The sequence below is a fragment of the Melanostigma gelatinosum genome (assembly GCF_949748355.1).
Source record: "Melanostigma gelatinosum genome assembly, chromosome: 22".
NCBI classification, from domain to species: domain Eukaryota; kingdom Metazoa; phylum Chordata; class Actinopteri; order Perciformes; family Zoarcidae; genus Melanostigma; species Melanostigma gelatinosum.
The window spans coordinates 721,494-740,000 of record NC_136655.1 but is presented as its reverse complement, the minus strand read 5'-3'; the positions used below and the strand labels follow the sequence as shown (position 1 = coordinate 740,000).

Genomic DNA, 18,507 nt, shown 5'->3' with positions numbered 1-18,507 from the left:
ATAATCATTGAAGCTTGAACATATTTCAATTGAAAAAAATTCAACAAGTCATAGTGCCGCCTACTGGCTAAAGGAAATGTCATATTTTATACTTTTCTTTATACCTCCTAGCCTGATGACCTGATGAGTCTCAAATTTGGTACGGATAGCCTTAAGACATTGATGATGCATCATCATGAATATTGTGCGCTTTCGTTGAACGCTGTTGCCGTGGTGACGCATCGTTCGCCATGAAACAGGAAGCTGATGGTTGAGTGTGTTGGGATGCTCAGAAACTCATGAAACTTTGTTGTTGGAACTTTATTCCAACATGAAGAAAAGCAGAAAATAACACTTTGATAAACACGTCAGGACATCCTATTATAGTCTCATTATAATATAATAATATATATATCACATACTATTCACTATGATATAAAACACACGCACACACACATATATATATATATATATATATATATATATTATGATGTATTAATAACTATATATCATGTCTCAGCATGTCTTCTTGTCCGTGCTGGATCTGTCCCCGTTGTTTTAAAGCTGAATAAGTTGTTAGCATGACGTCATGCAGCTAGCTAACCTGTCTGGTGTTCAGCTGGTGGAGAAGCTTCATGTACTGCTTCCCTTTAGACAGTAACTAATAATATAATAACTAATAAAGACACACAGTGATCACCACTGTAGAGTGTTTCTCTCTGTCGTCTGTTAAACTGTGTTCTGTGTTCTGTTTATGAGCTCAGGATCCATTTCTACCGGCAGAATGTGATCGGAATTATTCATGAATTATTTGCGTCTGTATGTTTTGAAATTCAGATTGTGACGTCATTATTAAATAACCCAGAATATGATTATTGTTTCTCTTAAATGATAAAGCTCATCAAACACTCAGGAATGATGTAAAGTGTTTAGTCTCTCAGCTCTCTCTGACTTTAATTGTATTCATAATAAAGTTATTGAGGGAAACATCAGATCATGAAAACACAAATCTTTCTAATAAATGTAGAAAGTTGTTTGTGTTCCTTTTGTTGTTCAGACTACAATGAACATTTATTTAAACCAGATGTTGAATAAGAAACCTCATCAAACATAAACTAGAGTTTATTCTGTGATCCGTCTTCACTCTGGTGTTAAACTCAGTCAGTCAGTCCGATCGGCTGCAGCGTCCAATCACATGACTGATGAACCATGAGGGGGCGTGTCGGCCGGTAAAACACTTCCTGGAAGTCTGTTCTGTCCTCCTCTCTCCTCCATCCTTGTCTCCTTCAATTTTGAATCATGACGTGATGTTTGAGGACGTGGCAGGACGCAGGCGGACTCCTCCCTCCTCCCGCTGCCATTGGTCCACATGTGGAGAACACCCGCCAATCAAAAGCGAGCACGAAGGAACCGGAGGAATCCGATTGGCTGCCTGCAGGACGGAAAGGGTTGTGCAGGGGCGGAGTGTGTGTGTGTGCGTGCGTGTGTGTGTGTGTGTGTGTGTGTGTGTGTGTGTGTGTGTGTGTGTGTGTGTGTGTGTGTGTGTGTGTGTGTGTGCGTGTGTGTGCGTGTGTGTGACGGAAAGGGTTGTGCAGGGGCGGATTGCGCGTGTGTGTGCGCGTGCGCGCGCGTGTGTGTGCGTGTATGTGGAGGTATGAGAGGAGAAAAGAGCGACGGAGAGTTTAGGACGTAAAAGTAATAAACACACACACACACACTCACACAGCGCGAGAGTCCAGGTGAAGCGTCCCGGTGCACGAGCTCAGGCACACAGGTAAGAAGACGTTTGTGTTCATCGATCAGCTCAGACTCCAACCGGCGGGACGGAGTTTTCTTACAGGAATACTATGTGTAATGCATACAAATACAATGCGCATGTTAACTAGAACATAAACATAAAGTTCATACATGTTCATCACAGAATATACGCTCATACTGGAAGTACTCAGATTACTTCAGTAGAAGTACTAATACTGTGAAAAGCACTGTTAACTGTCAAATGAGCTGAAGTACAAGCAGCAGCAGGTTCTTAAAGTATTACACCTTAAAGTACTCCGTGTTTGATCGTACCTTTACATCATCATTATTGATGTTTTCATATCTAAGCAGTACTTCAGTGTTCAGTAGAAATACTTCATATATTGTTCACTATCTAAATATTCAACCACATTTTAAAAGCTGCTCATTCGTTTTCTTTGTAAAATGTTAAAGTAGCTCAAACTGTCAGATACAAGTACAATATTCCTACTTGAGTGAACTTCGTTACTTAGTAACTTCCCCCACTGTTGTGATGTCATGTTTGTGGTCAGACACGACCACACACATGACCACACACACGTGTGTGGTCATGTATGGTCGTGTGTGTGGTTATGTATGGTCATGTGTGTGGTCGTGTGTGTGGTTATGTATGGTCATGTGTGTGGTCATGTGTCTGGTCATGTGTGGTCATGTGTGTGGTCATGTGTCTGGTCATGTGTATGGTCATGTGTGTGGTCATGTGTCTGGTTATGTGTGGTCATGTGTATGGTCATGTGTGTGGTCATGTGTATGGTCATGTGTGTGGTCATGTGTCTGGTTATGTATGGTCATGTGTGTGGTCATGTGTCTGGTCATGTGTGGTCATGTGTCTGGTCATGTGTGGTCATGTGTCTGGTTATGTGTGTGGTCATGTGTGGTCATGTGTATGGTCATGTGTGTGGTCATGTGTGTGGTCATGTGTGTGGTCATGTGTGTGGTCATGTGTCTGGTCATGTGTGGTCATGTGTCTGGTCATGTGTGGTCATGTGTCTGGTTATGTGTGTGGTCATGTGTGGTCATGTGTATGGTCATGTGTGTGGTCATGTGTGTGGTCATGTGTGTGGTCATGTGTCTGGTTATGTGTGGTAATGTGTGTGGTCATGTGTCTGGTCATGTGTGTGGTCATGTGTGTGGTCATGTGTCTGGTTATGTGTGGTCATGTGTATGGTCATGTGTGTAGTCATGTGTCTGGTCATGTGTGTGGTCATGTGTATGGTCATGTGTCTGGTCATGTGTATGGTCATGTGTGTAGTCATGTGTCTGGTTATGTGTGGTCATGTGTATGGTCATGTGTGTGGTCATGTGTGTGGTCATGTGTCTGGTTATGTGTGGTCATGTGTGTGGTCATGTGTCTGGTCATGTGTGGTCATGTGTATGGTCATGTGTGGTCATGTGTATGGTCATGTGTGTGGTCATGTGTGGTCATGTGTCTGGTTATGTGTGGTCATGTGTATGGTCATGTGTGTGATCATGTGTGTAGTCATGTGGCTGGTTATGTGTGGTCATCTGTATGGTCATGTGTGTGGTCATGTGTCTGGTCATGTGTCTGGTCATGTGTGGTCATGTGTCTGGTTATGTGTGGTCATGTGTCTGGTCATGTGTGGTCATGTGTCTAGTTATGTGTGGTCATGTGTATGGTCATGTGTGGTCATGTGTCTGGTTATGTGTGGTCATGTGTATGGTCATGTGTGGTCATGTGTCTGGTTATGTGTGGTCATGTGTATGGTCATGTGTATGGTCATGTGTGTAGTCATGTGTCTGGTTATGTGTGGTCATGTGTATGGTCGTGTGTGGTCATGTGTGTGGTCATTGTATGGTCATGTGTCTGGTCATGTGTCTGGTTATATGTGGTCATGTGTATGGTCATGTGTGTAGTCATGTGTCTGGTTATGTGTGGTCATGTGTATGGTCATGTGTGTGGTCATGTGTGGTCATGTGTCTGGTTATGTGTGGTCATGTGTGTGATCATGTGTGTAGTCATGTGGCTGGTTATGTGTGGTCATCTGTATGGTCATGTGTGTGGTCATGTGTCTGGTCATGTGTCTGGTCATGTGTGGTCATGTGTCTAGTCATGTGTGGTCATGTGTCTGGTTATGTGTGGTCATGTGTATGGTCATGTGTGTAGTCATGTGTCTGGTTATGTGTGGTCATGTGTATGGTCGTGTATGGTCATGTGTGTGGTCATTGTATGGTCATGTGTCTGGTTATGTATGGTTATGTGTGTGGTCATGTATGGTTATGTGTGTGGTCATGTATGGTCATGTGTGTGGTCATGTATGGTCATGTGTGTGGTCATGTGTATGGTCATGTATGTGGTCATGTCTGGTCATGTGTGTGGTCGTGTGTGGTCATGTGTGTGGTCATGTGTGGTCATGTGTGTGGTCATGTGTGTGGTCATGTGTGTGGTCATGTGTGTGGTCATGTGTGGTCATGTGTGTGGTCATGTGTGGTCATGTGTGTGGTCATGTGTCTGGTCATGTGTCTGGTCATGTGTCTGGTCATGTATGGTCATGTGTGTGGTCATGTATGGTCATGTGTCTGGTCATGTGTCTGGTCATGTATGGTCATGTGTGTGGTCATGTATGGTCATGTGTGTGGTCATGTATGGTCATGTGTGTGGTCATGTATGGTCATGTGTGTGGTCATGTATGGTCATGTATGGTCATGTATGGTCATGTGTCTGGTCATGTGTCTGGTCATGTATGGTCATGTGTGTGGTCATGTATGGTCATGTGTGTGGTCATGTGTGGTCATGTGTGGTCATGTGTGTGGTCATGTGTGTGGTCATGTGTGTGGTCATGTGTGTGGTCATGTGTGGTCATGTGTGTGGTCATGTGTGGTCATGTGTGTGGTCATGTGTCTGGTCATGTATGGTCATGTGTGTGGTCATGTATGGTCATGTGTGTGGTCATGTGTGGTCATGTGTGGTCATGTGTGTGGTCATGTGTGTGGTCATGTGTGTGGTCATGTGTGTGGTCATGTGTGGTCATGTGTGTGGTCGTGTATGGTCATGTGTCTGGTCATGTGTCTGGTCATGTATGGTCATGTGTGTGGTCATGTATGGTCATGTGTGTGGTCATGTATGGTCATGTGTCTGGTTAAGGAGGTCTAACTTCATCCCTCCGTCAGCTCTTCAGGATGATCCGTCCGCTGCTCATGTGTTTCGTCCTCTGCGTCGTCTACGGCAACAGTAAACCCACAGAGAAGAAGAGTCGAGTTCATGAAGACGAGCCGCTCAGCAGCCTGGAGCACAACGACAACAAGAACTACGACTACGACCACCAAGCCTTCCTGGGTGAAGACCAGGCCAAAGCCTTCGACCAGCTGTCCCCAGAGGAGAGCAGACGGAGGCTCGGGTGACTCCCTCCATCTTTAATATGAGAGAGTGTGTGTGTGTGTGTGTGTGTATCACCTGTAAACCAGTTGGTTTACTGGAAATTATCTGTTTTTTACTTCCTCGTGGAAACATCAGCTGGTTCAAGAAGTTCAGGAACTTTTCTTCAGTTTACACACGTCACAAACATAATTAAACTTAATTAAAGTTCATTAAAGTTCATTAAAGTTCATTAAAGTTCATTAAAGTTCATTAAACTTAATTAAAGTTCATTAAACTTAATTAAAGTTCATTAAAGTTCATTAAACTTAATTAAAGTTCATTCAAGTTCATTAAAGTTCGTTAAAGTTCATTAAAGTTCGTTAAAGTTCATTAAAGTTCGTTAAAGTTCATTGTAATGAAAGCTAAGAAGGAACATTTCTGCGTTTGCAATTGTTCATTGGAAATCTAAACATGTTACACACAAAATATATATTTACAGACTAACTATATATTTACACTGAAGTTAGACATGATGCGTCCTGATCCGTCGGTGAGCTGAATGTTTGTGTCTGCAGCGTCATCGTGGACAAAATGGACGAGAACAAAGACGGTTTTGTCTGTGAAGAGGAGCTGAAGGACTGGATCAGAAGAGTTCAGAAGAAACACGTCTATGACAGCGTGCAGCATCAGTGGAGAGACTTCGACCTCAACGACGACGGTGTGATCAGCTGGGAGGAGTACAAGAACGTCACGTACGGGAGCTTCCCGGGTAAAGAACATCATATAAACAACAATATCATATGTATATGTTTGCGTATATAAAGGATTCTCTGATTGATGGCCTCATTAGTTAAGTGGTTCTCTGATTGATTACCTCGTTAGTTAAGTGATTCTCTGATTGATTACCTCGTTACTTAAGTGATTCTCTGATTGATTACCGCGTTACTTAAGTTATTCTCTGATTGATGACCTCGTTAGTTAAGTGATTCTCTGATTGGTGACCTCGTTAGTTAAGTGATTCTCTGATTGATTACCTTGTTACTTAAGTGATTCTCTGATTGATTACCTCGTTAGTTAAGTGATTCTCTGATTGATTACCTCGTTAGTTAAGTGATTCTCTGATTGATTACCTCGTTACTTAAGTTATTCTCTGATTGATGACCTCGTTAGTTAAGTGATTCTCTGATTGGTGACCTCGTTAGTTAAGTGATTCTCTGATTGATTACCTTGTTACTTAAGTGATTCTCTGATTGATTACCTCGTTCGTTAGGTGATTCTCTGATTAATTACCTCGTTAGTTAAGTGATTCTCTGATTGATGACCTCGTTCGTTAGGTGATTCTCTGATTAATTACCTCGTTAGTTAAGTGATTCTCTGATTGATGACCTCGTTAGGTGATTCTCTGATTGATTACCTCGTTCGTTAGGTGATTCTCTGATTGATGACCTCGTTAGGTGATTCTCTGATTGATGACCTCGTTAGGTGATTCTCTGATTAATTACCTCGTTAGTTAAGTGATTCTCTGATTGATGACCTCGTTCGTTAGGTGATTCTCTGATTGATGACCTCGTTAGGTGATTCTCTGATTGATGACCTCGTTAAGTGATTCTCTGATTGATGACCTCGTTAGTTAAGTGATTCTCTGATTGATCACCTCGTTCGTTAAGTGATTCTCTGATTGATCACCTCGTTCGTTAAGTGATTCTCTGATTGATGACCTCGTTAGGTGATTCTCTGATTGATTACCTCCAACAGAAGACCCTCAGGTGGACTCTGAGTTTGACTACAGTCACATGATGTTGAGGGACGAGAGACGTTTCAGAGCTGCAGACAGAAACGGAGATCTGAACGCAGACAAGCACGAGTTTGCAGCTTTTCTTCATCCTGAAGATCAGGAACACATGAAGGACATCGTGGTGCAGGTGAGAGTGATGATGTCACTGACGCCATGTCACTGACGCCATGTGGCATCACTGACTCATGTGGTTCACTGTCACAGGAAACGATGGAGGACATCGACAAGAACAGAGACGGTTTCATCGACCTGAAGGAGTACATCGGTAAGACGCCAACAGTTCCTCAAGTTATCGTCAAGTTTTCTCGTCACAGGGTCACCTGGTCCACAGGTGATCGTCCGGAGGGAGGAGTTTAGCTTTCGGAGGTGGGAGGAGGTGAAGATGGTGGAGGTGGCAGGAGGTGAAGATGATGGTGGATGAAGATGGTGGAGGTGAAGATGGTGGAGGTGGAGATGGTGGATGAAGATGGTGGAGGTGAAGATGGTGGAAGAAGATGGTGGAGCAGGTGAAGATGGTGGAGGAGGTGGAGGGGGTAAAGACGGTGTGGAGGTGAAGGTGGTGGAGGAGGAGCAGGGGAAGATGGTGCAGGTGGTTAGGGTGGAGGTGAAGGTGGAGGAGGTGGTCAGAGGTGTATGTTCGTGTCATTTAGTACTTTATCAGATTGTTAAATATTTATCGCCTGCAAACGTAACGCGATCAAATTAAAGAACGCGACGTCTTGTTGCTCCACCGTCACATTTAAAGATAGCTTCTCCTCTTCATCACGTCTACAGGTGACATGCACACTTCAGAAACAGGAGAAGAAGAACCGGAGTGGGTGGAGTCAGAACGGAAGCAGTTCTCTGAGTTCAGAGACAAAAACAAAGATGGAAAGATGGACAAAGAGGAAACTCTGGACTGGATTCTTCCATCGGATTACAACCAGGCTGAAGCTGAAGCCAAACACCTTCTGCACGAGTCCGACGCCGACCAGGTGAGAAGAGATTAACTCTTTACTCACTGCTTCATGTTTACCTGTTTAACTCTTTAATCGCTGCTTCATGTTTACCTGTTTAACTCTTTAATCACTGCTTCACGTTTACCTGTTTAACTCTTTAATCGCTGCTTCATGTTTACCTGTTTAACTCTTTAATCACTGCTTCACGTTTACCTGTTTAACTCTTTAATCACTGCTTCACGTTTACCTGTTTAACTCTTTACTCGCTGCTTCATGTTTACCTGTTTAACTCTTTAATCACTGCTTCATGTTTACCTGTTTAACTCTTTAATCACTGCTTCATGTTTACCTGTTTAACTCTTTAATCACTGCTTCATGTTTACCTGTTTAACTATTTACTCACTGCTTCACGTTTACCTGTTTAACTCTTTAATCACTGCTTCACGTTTACCTGTTTAACTCTTTAATCGCTGCTTCATGTTTACCTGTTTAACTCTTTAATCACTGCTTCATGTTTACCTGTTTAACTCTTTACTCACTGCTTCATGTTTACCTGTTTAACTCTTTACTCACTGCTTCATGTTTACCTGTTTAACTCTTTAATCGCTGCTTCATGTTTACCTGTTTAACTCTTTAATCACTGCTTCATGTTTACCTGTTTAACTCTTTAATCACTGCTTCATGTTTACCTGTTTAACTATTTACTCGCTGCTTCATGTTTACCCGTTTAACTCTTTAATCACTGCTTCATGTTTACCTGTTTAACTCTTTAATCACTGCTTCATGTTTACCTGTTTAACTCTTTACTCACTGCTTCATGGTTACCTGTTTAACTCTTTAATCACTGCTTCATGTTTACCTGTTTAACTCTTTAATCACTGCTTCATGTTTACCTGTTTAACTATTTACTCACTGCTTCATGTTTACCTGTTTAACTCTTTAATCACTGCTTCATGTTTACCTGTTTAACTCTTTACTCACTGCTTCATGTTTACCTGTTTAACTCTTTACTCACTGATTCATGTTTACCTGTTTAACTCTTTAATCACTGCTTCATGTTTACCTGTTTAACTATTTAATCACTGCTTCATGTTTACCTGTTTAACTATTTACTCACTGCTTCATGTTTACCTGTTTAACTCTTTACTCACTGCTTCATGTTTACCTGTTTAACTCTTTAATCACTGCTTCATGTTTACCTGTTTAACTCTTTACTCACTGCTTCATGTTTACCTGTTTAACTCTTTAATCGCTGCTTCATGTTTACCTGTTTAACTATTTACTCACTGCTTCATGTTTACCTGTTTAACTCTTTAATCACTGCTTCATGTTTACCTGTTTAACTCTTTACTCACTGCTTCATGTTTACCTGTTTAACTCTTTACTCACTGCTTCATGTTTACCTGTTTAACTCTTTACTCACTGATTCATGTTTACCTGTTTAACTCTTTAATCACTGCTTCATGTTTACCTGTTTAACTATTTACTCACTGCTTCATGTTTACCTGTTTAACTCTTTAATCGCTGCTTCATGTTTACCTGTTTAACTATTTACTCACTGCTTCATGTTTACCTGTTTAACTCTTTAATCACTGCTTCATGTTTACCTGTTTAACTCTTTAATCACTGCTTCATGTTTACCTGTTTAACTCTTTAATCACTGCTTCATGTTTACCTGTTTAACTCTTTAATCACTGCTTCATGTTTACCTGTTTAACTCTTTAATCACTGCTTCATGTTTACCTGTTTAACTCTTTAATCACTGCTTCATGTTTACCTGTTTAACTCTTTAATCACTGCTTCATGTTTACCTGTTTAACTCTTTAATCGCTGCTTCATGTTTACCTGTTTAACTCTTTAATCGCTGCTTCATGTTTACCTGTTTAACTCTTTAATCGCTGCTTCATGTTTACCTGTTTAACTCTTTAATCGCTGCTTCATGTTTACCTGTTTAACTCTTTACTCACTGCTTCATGTTCACCTGTTTAACTCTTTAATCACTGCTTCATGTTTACCTGTTTAACTCTTTAATCGCTGCTTCATGTTTACCTGTTTAACTCTTTAATCGCTGCTTCATGTTTACCTGTTTAACTATTTACTCACTGCTTCATGTTCACCTGTTTAACTCTTTACTCACTGCTTCATGTTTACCTGTTTAACTCTTTAATCACTGCTTCATGTTCACCTGTTTAACTCTTTACTCACTGCTTCATGTTTACCTGTTTAACTCTTTAATCACTGCTTCATGTTTACCTGTTTAACTCTTTAATCACTGCTTCATGTTCACCTGTTTAACTCTTTAATCACTGCTTCATGTTTACCTGTTTAACTCTTTACTCACTGCTTCATGTTCACCTGTTTAACTCTTTACTCACTGCTTCATGTTTACCTGTTTAACTCTTTAATCGCTGCTTCATGTTTACCTGTTTAACTCTTTAATCGCTGCTTCATGTTTACCTGTTTAACTCTTTAATCGCTGCTTCATGTTTACCTGTTTAACTCTTTAATCGCTGCTTCATGTTTACCTGTTTAACTCTTTAATCGCTGCTTCATGTTTACCTGTTTAACTCTTTAATCGCTGCTTCATGTTTACCTGTTTAACTCTTTAATCGCTGCTTCATGTTTACCTGTTTAACTCTTTAATCGCTGCTTCATGTTTACCTGTTTAACTCTTTAATCGCTGCTTCATGTTTACCTGTTTAACTCTTTAATCGCTGCTTCATGTTTACCTGTTTAACTCTTTAATCACTGCTTCATGTTTACCTGTTTAACTCTTTACTCACTGCTTCATGTTTACCTCCTGGTTTTTTTTGTCGTTTTTTAGGATCGAAAACTCACCAAAAGTGAAATCCTCAGCAAATACGACCTGTTTGTTGGCAGTCAAGTGACGAACTTCGGGGAAGCTTTACTACAACACGACGAGTTCTAGAAAAATGGCAGATTTTGACATAGAAAACATGATGTTCTCACGTTTCTAAAGAGTAATATATTCTGTTAACCTACAGAACAGCTTTTCATAACTTTGTGTGTTTACATTTGGAGTTGTGGATTCAAAACTTTGAGACTTCTGTTACGCTCAAACAAATCATTGACCGGTCAGTCTGATCTTTTATAATATTTACATTTAAAGGACTTTATATTCTCTCCATTTGTGTTTAGTTTCTGCTCCTCACTGGTTTGTGTTTCTGCTGCTGTGATTGGTTTACTGACCTCTCCGCACTTTTCTGCCTCACAGTTTTTATCTCGACATCTTCTGCTTTCACATTTCTTTCATTTTGGTTTATGATGCCACCAAGAGATTCGGATCTTGGTGCACAAATGTGTTTTGAGAAAAAAAACTAAACTGTAGAACAGTTTAAAGAGAACATTGAGTCAAACGATGTGGAGATGTAATGAAAAATAATTGTTAATCTTCTTGTTATATCACTGTTGAAGTAGCTGTCACCAGTTTATCTTGGATTGGCACAAAGACAGAAAGTGTTTTGGACTACATGCTGAACTTTGACTCTTACATTCTGTTTTTCAATAAACATTTAAAGTTAAAGATATATATTGTTTGCTGTTTGTTTTGAGCGAACTAGCCATTTAAAACTACAATGTTTAATAGTCTAAGTCAGTGGTCACCAACCTTTATAAGCCCAAGATCCAAGACCTCTGCCTTAGTGACGGGCAAGACCTACCTGTTGAGGTGTTGTGAGAAAAAGACTGTCCAGACCAGGGCCGTCTCTAGGATTCAACGAAAGGGGGGCTTAGCCCCAAGGGGAGCGTGGCCAATTTTTTTCGGGGCCGTGAAACTCCATCGTTTCAGACAGTTCATAGATTGGTCAATCAGAACGAGTGTGATTTTGCTCTGTAGTTTTGCTTGCATTCAGTACATGATCACACAAGAGACCGAATTTCAGGGTCATCGTGAAATTTGACAACACAAATATGAACTTTTCTCACATAAAGAGAGAAATAATTTTCCTGCTTGTGAAGGAAAGACAGATAAACTAGCTTTCCTATCCGCGTCACTCCCAAATCCTAATTCTTAAAGGGACGCACACAATGGATGGAGAATGGACCTGACAGGGTCAACTTTTGACTTGTTTACTTGTTTTATTATGAGCAGAATGGAATAAGCTGTTGATCAACATTTACATCTATTTTGTTGTCCGTGTAGTGATATTTTATGCTCATTTAGACACTATCACTGAGATAAAGATGAACTAGTTCAGTGTCAAATATACCATTCAATGGAAAAAAACATGAATAACCAAAATAAAAGAACACACGACGACACAATGACACGACACACCGACACAGCCAGACGACACAACGACACAGCCAGATGCTCATGAGCAGCATCGGAATCAATCACAGCTCTCAACAGCAAACAAAATCAAACGTTTCACTTCATCCAGCGGGATGATTCTTCCTCTGTACTTTATTATTGTTAGTAGTGGAAGGCAGTCTGTCCAGGTGCACGATATGACTAGATAGACCGACCTGAGACAGGAGTGTGTATACGATATTTATCAACTGTCATGAAACACAGAGCACGATGACAATCTGCAGAACGGTGGAGTGAGAAGCATGAAAGTAAAAGATGTCAAAGTGTTTCAGGGTGGAGCAGCGTGAGAATATTGGAAAGCTTTTGGAGAAGAATGCAGGGATGGTGATGAGTCGATAGTCTTTGTTTAACTCTGTGCTGGTGGCAAAGTACAGAGCTGCCGCAGCGTCCGGACCGTAGCAGGTGACGAAGGATCCGACCGTGACGATTATCATCTTCGACACTTCCTTCTCGGCCTTCTGGGTGGATTCCGACTCCGCCTGCTGAGCTGCTACCTGAACACAAGAAACAAGACCGGGACCTCAGACCAGGACCTTCAATCATGGTCGATCGACTGATTGATTGAACAAGTTCGTCAGACTTAAACTCACGGCTCACAGAGCACCCAGTAACAGAGTAGCAGAAGATGATGATGGCGAGCGGAAAGATGAAGCAGGTCACCATCAGGAAGTATGTGTAGCTGCTGCAGTTGTACTCCTCATTGTGAGTGTACTAGTCGGGTCCGCAGGAGCAGCCCAGACCTTCAGGGATGTACCTGAAAATAACGTGGTTCATGTTTAAAAACGTCCGATTAAGTCTGGAGAAAGCCAGACTCTGATAACCTCACACAGGTGTGTTACTCACCTGCTCCAGCCAAAGAAAGGTTTGACGGCACAACCGATGCCCATGAACCAGGTGAAGCCGACAGCAGCCAGAGCGTGGCTATTGCTGAACGTAAAGGCTCCGAACGGTTTACAGATGATCAGATATCTCTCAAGAGACAAGACGGCCAAAGACCAGGCTGTCACAAGTCCTGCAGAGGCCAGAGGGGGGTTAACACATGACGGTACAAAGATAAGTGACCTCAAAGATAAGTGACCTCAAGGAACACCAGAGAAGAAGAAAATGTATATAATTCTGTCTGTTTGTTGTTTGACGAAGATGAAGAAGCAGTGAGCGGTCGTTTAATGCCCGTCTCTGAATCGAACTGATCCAATCTTCATATTACAGTTAACCCTTTAACGAACTGTTTGTTCACATGTCAAACAGTTTGATCTCTGGAACCTTCATCCACATTAAACTGACGCTTCATTAAAGGGTTAAAGAATTACTCATTAGTGAATCATTGTAATCCCAACAACACAGGAAGTAAGATCTGGAGGTGAAACCTCTCCATGTGGTATTCTTTTACATTTCTGTTACATTGTACTTGTGAATATATATTTATACAGTAATATTCAGTGTTTTATACGTATATATTATATTTACAGTGTTATATTTAATGTTTTATGTGAATACATTATATTTATATTCACTAACAAGGACCACGGCAATAACAGTATGAGTTTCGAGAGGTTTATTGCACAGTGGAATGATTGTTAGATTCAAGAAGCGGAAGGGGTCGAGGGATGAATAGATATAGGGTAGAGGGATGATGGGATGTAGGGATGAGGGGTAGGGGTCGAGGTAGAGGGATGTAGGGATGAAGGGATGTAAGGAAGAAGAAACGAGGAGGGTTTGTAGGAAGGAGGTTAGTCGATCGAAGGGGGACCGTTGAGTGAGGGGCAGCCGTTTAGGCGTAGTTTGGCTTTACGGACCTTTGAGTAGCATGGCGACGTGTGAGTGGGTAGGCTGGGCACGGAGCCCTGAGGAGAGTTTGTGAAGAAGTTAATTCCGCTTATGTAAACATGTACGGTGGAGGGCTTGACCTTAAGAAGGGAAAAGATAAGTGACTGAAGGTCGTGGGGGTAAAGATCTCGAGTGACGGTAATGGAAGGCTGAAGGAGTTGCGAAAGCTTGGAAGCGGTTCCGTCCGGTGAGGTACGATGAGAGCTTGGGGGCGACGTTGTTTAGGATGCCGTCTGCGCTATATTCTGAGTGGATGGCAATGGTCTTTAATGGACCGTTCATGCCCCAAAGAATGGCTACTATGACAATGGGATGTGTTTCGTAGATCACGGAGGAAGGTGTGGGCGATGAGAATTCACGAGGCCAAGGACCGATTGTCACTGTAGAAGCCGTCAAAGCTGATCGAAGGTGCTGCATCTGTGAAAAGCTGGATGTCTTCCGGCTTGGTGATGTGTTCGTCGTGGAAGAAGGAGATGCCGTTCCGGCAGGAGAGGAACTGGTGTCAGTTTAGCTCGGTTTACGTGCTTCGTCAAGTGTGACTGTCGGGGCCTCGGAATGGTGAAAGAGGGTCGCGGTGGTTTACCGGTCGTTCGAGCGCCTGGAACTTGGCTGTCGGGAGAGCGGCGTGGGTGAAGAATTGAGAGGAGTAGGGTCGAAGGATGGGATTCCGAATCGGGATCTCCCCCCCGAGCTGTTGGAAGGCGGGGCGGACGGCTTCGGAGTTGACGGAGGATGGTTATCGAGAGCTGCGGGGAATGTGGATGGCTAAACGCAGCCGATGTTGCTAGCGACGAGAGTGGTGAGAAAAGGAGGGAGCTTCGGGATATGGCTGGTCGTCCGGAAGGGTCGAGGAGAGCCTTTGTGAAAGGTCAGCGGTTTTAAGATGTTGCTTGTCTGTCGTGCTGGTGTTGAAGCGTATGAAAGCTGAGTCAGAGAGCGTTGCTCGTCTGGATGTGGGGTAGGGGTAGAGGGATGTGGGGTAGAGGGATGTGGGGTAGAGGGATGTGGGGTAGAGGGATGTGGGGTAGGGGGATGTGGGGTAGAGGGATGTGGGGTAGAGGGATGTGGGGTAGAGGGATGTGGGGTAGAGGGATGTGGGGTAGAGGGATGTGGGGTAGAGGGATGTGGGGTAGGGGGATGTGGGGTAGAGGGATGTGGGGTAGAGGGATGTGGGGTAGAGGGATGTGGGGTAGGGGGATGTGGGGTAGAGGGATGTGGGGTAGAGGGATGTGGGGTAGAGGGATGTGGGGTAGAGGGATGTGGGGTAGAGGGATGTGGGGATGGAGCGTCTGCTGAGTTAGAGAGCGTCTGTCGTACGTCTTGTGAAGACAAGAGTCGAAGAGGAAGTGAACGGGTTCGTTGTGCTTAAATACTCTACGCAGAGGAAATGAGCTGTGTTCTGGGCGTGGCCCTGTTCCTGAACAAAGTTTATAGAACTACATGACTTATATTTAGTGTTTTATGTGAATACATTATATTTATAGAGTAATATTTAGTGTGTTATGTGACTACATTATATTTATAGAGTAATATTTAGTGTGTTATGTGAATACATTATATTTATAGTTATATTCAGTGTGTTATGTGAACATATATTATTCATAGGGTTACATTCAGGGTCAAATGTGTTATTGATTCCATATAAATGCTTCCCAGTTGGTGATGAAGTGTAAACTGCAGTGCTGCATGAAGCTCAGTGACGTTGTCAGCAGCAGCAGGTGGCCCGCAGAGAACAATCCCATAAGACCCTTTCGGTTTTCAGTCCGTGCAACTTCAGATCTAATCCGGATGTTTGAGATCTACCTGAGCTGATGGTCCTCCTCAATCCTGAAAATCCACAAACAATGTCAGATCATCCGATGAGACACAAAAAGACCTCGAAGCTCAAACTGTTAATCTGAGGACGAGGATAAAGACCTTAATCTCTGCCTCCTTTTTGAAAACCCTCCACTCCATCACTTCATCTTCACCTTGTCACTGCATCACTTCATCTAGTCCTGGAGGCTGCTCTGGTCTTCATCACTTCATCCAGTCCAGGAGGCTGCTCTGGTCTTCATCACTTCATCTAGTCCTGGAGGCTGCTCTTGTCTTCATCACTTCATCTAGTCCTGGAGGCGGTTCTGGTCTTCATCACTTCATCCAGTCCAGGAGGCTGTTCTAGTCTTCATCACTTCATCTAGTCCTGGAGGCTGCTCTGGTCTTCATCACTTCATCTAGTCCTGGAGGCTGCTTTGGTCTTCATCACTTCATCTAGTCCTGGAGGCTGCTCTGGTCTTCATCACTTCATCCAGTCCAGGAGGCTGCTCTGGTCTTCATCACTTCATCTTGTCCTGGAGGCTGTTCTAGTCTTCATCACTTCATCTAGTCCTGGAGGCTGCTCTGGTCTTCATCACTTCATCCAGTCCAGGAGGCTGCTCTGGTCTTCATCACTTCATCTAGTCCTGGAGGCTGCTCTGGTCTTCATCACTTCATCTAGTCCTGGAGGCTGCTCTGGTCTTCATCACTTCATCCAGTCCAGGAGGCTGCTCTGGTCTTCATCACTTCATCTTGTCCTGGAGGCTGTTCTAGTCTTCATCACTTCATCTAGTCCAGGAGGCTGCTCTGGTCTTCATCACTTCATCTTGTCCTGGAGGCTGTTCTAGTCTTCATCACTTCATCTAGTCCAGGAGGCTGCTCTGGTCTCCATCACTTCATCTAGTCCTGGAGGCTGCTCTGGTCTTCATCACTTCATCTAGTCCTGGGGGCTGCTCTGGTCTCCATCACTTCATCTTGTCCTGGAGGCTGCTCTGGTCTTCATCACTTCATCTACTCCTGGAGGCTGTTCTAGTCTTCATCACTTCATCTAGTCCTGGAGGCTGCTCTGGTCTTCATCACTTCATCTACTCCTGGAGGCGGTTCTGGTCTTCATCACTTCATCCAGTCCAGGAGGCTGTTATAGTCTTCATCACTTCATCTTGTCCTAGAGGCTGTTCTGGTCTTCACCACTTCATCTAGTCCTGGAGGCTGCTCTAGACTTCACCACTTCATCTAGTCCTGGAGGCTGTTATAGTCTTCATCACTTCATCTAGTCCTGGAGGCTGCTCTGGTCTTCATCACTTTATCTTGTCCTGGAGGCTGTTCTAGTCTTCATCACTTCATCTAGTCCTAGAGAGAGAGAGAGAGAGAAGAAAGAATTAGTGAGAGAGAGAGAGAGAGAGAGAGAAGAAAGAATTAGTGAGAGAGAGAGAGAGAGAGAGAAGAAAGAATTAGTGAGAGAGAGAGAGAGAGAGAGAGAGAGAAGAAAGAATTAGTGAGAGAGAGAGAGAGAGAGAGAGAAGAAAGAATTAGTGAGAGAGAGAGAGAGAGAAGAAAGAATTAGTGAGAGAGAGAGAGAGAGAGAGCGAGAGAGAGAGAGAAGAAAGAATTAGTGAGAGAGAGAGAGAGAGAGAGAGAGAGAGAGAGAGAGAGAGAGAGAGAGAGAGAGAGAGAGAGAGAAGAAAGAATTAGTGAGAGAGAGAGAGAGAGAGAGAGAGAGAGAAGAAAGAATTAGTGAGAGAGAGAGAGAGAGAAGAAAGAATTAGTGAGAGAGAGAGAGAGAGAGAGAGAGAGAGAGAGAGAGAAGAAAGAATTAGTGAGAGAGAGAGAGAGAGAGAGAGAGAGAAGAAAGAATTAGTGAGAGAGAGAGAGAGAAGAAAGAATTAGTGAGAGAGAGAGAGAGAGAGAGAGAGAGAGAGAGAGAGAAGAAAGAATTAGTGAGCGAGAGAGAGAGAGAGAGAAGAAAGAATTAGTGAGAGAGAGAGAGAGAGAGAGAGAGAGAGAGAGAGAGAGAGAGAGAGAGAAGAAAGAATTAGTGAGAGAGAGAGAGAGAGAGGGAGAGAGAGAGAGAGAGGAGTGTATGTGCGCGTGTGTCTGTGAGTCTGTGTGTTTATCAACATCACTAATTGGCTCAATCGTAAACACCTGTGTGCCTGAAGCCATTTGAAAATATTCTCCATAGAGATCCTATTGAAATAATAAAAAGCTTAATAATTCAAAAAGTTTAAAGGTTAGAAATATAAAAAGTCATAGCAGACCTCTGGTGAAAGAGCTGAACATTTTAATAGTTGAACGGTTTCTGTAGCTTAAAAAATGAAGGAGGAGAAGCGGTGCGACGGAAGAAATAGAAGAAGTTGAATAAAGATTCGAAGAATAGTTGGAATGCTTAACAGCATTCCAACTATTATTACAAACAGCAAAAACTGAGCTTTACTGAAGACCTGGACTCTGGATCTGGCCTCTGGATCTTTGTCTGGACCACATTGTCCTGGAGGCTGTTCTGGTCTTCATCTGGTCTTGGAGGCTGTTCTGGTCTTCATCTGGTCTTGGAGGCTGTTCTGGTCTTCATCCCTTCATCTACAAAGCCTGTTCTGTCCTCTTTAAATGTGTTTATTAATAATAGTAATAATAACTTCTTCATGTGAAGCAACAGATACACGTTTATTTTCTTTTGAATGGAGTTCTGTGTGAAGTGCTCCAGATCATGACAGAGCGGAACTAATGTTTC

The 18,507-nt window shown here is 42.8% G+C and overlaps 2 protein-coding genes across 2 annotated transcripts; one reads left to right on the top strand and one right to left on the bottom strand.

Annotated features, from left to right (window-relative positions):
* The first annotated feature begins 1,592 nt into the window (after positions 1-1,592).
* calua (calumenin a) lies at positions 1,593-11,373 on the top strand. Its single transcript, XM_079294777.1, has 7 exons — positions 1,593-1,753; positions 4,906-5,132; positions 5,668-5,861; positions 6,848-7,014; positions 7,092-7,152; positions 7,662-7,861; positions 10,650-11,373. Exons 2-7 carry the CDS (start codon positions 4,915-4,917, stop codon positions 10,752-10,754), a joined length of 945 nt encoding a protein of 314 aa, XP_079150903.1. The 5' UTR covers positions 1,593-1,753; positions 4,906-4,914; the 3' UTR covers positions 10,755-11,373.
* Positions 11,374-12,349: 976 nt separating this feature from the next.
* opn1sw1 (opsin 1 (cone pigments), short-wave-sensitive 1) lies at positions 12,350-18,336 on the bottom strand (the record flags this gene model as incomplete). The annotated part of the gene is given in 5 exon segments (XM_079294835.1): positions 12,350-12,652; positions 12,756-12,869; positions 12,873-12,912; positions 13,002-13,170; positions 18,221-18,336. Coding segments are annotated over 5 exon segments (696 nt in total). The 5' UTR covers positions 18,291-18,336.
* Positions 18,337-18,507: the final 171 nt, after the last annotated feature.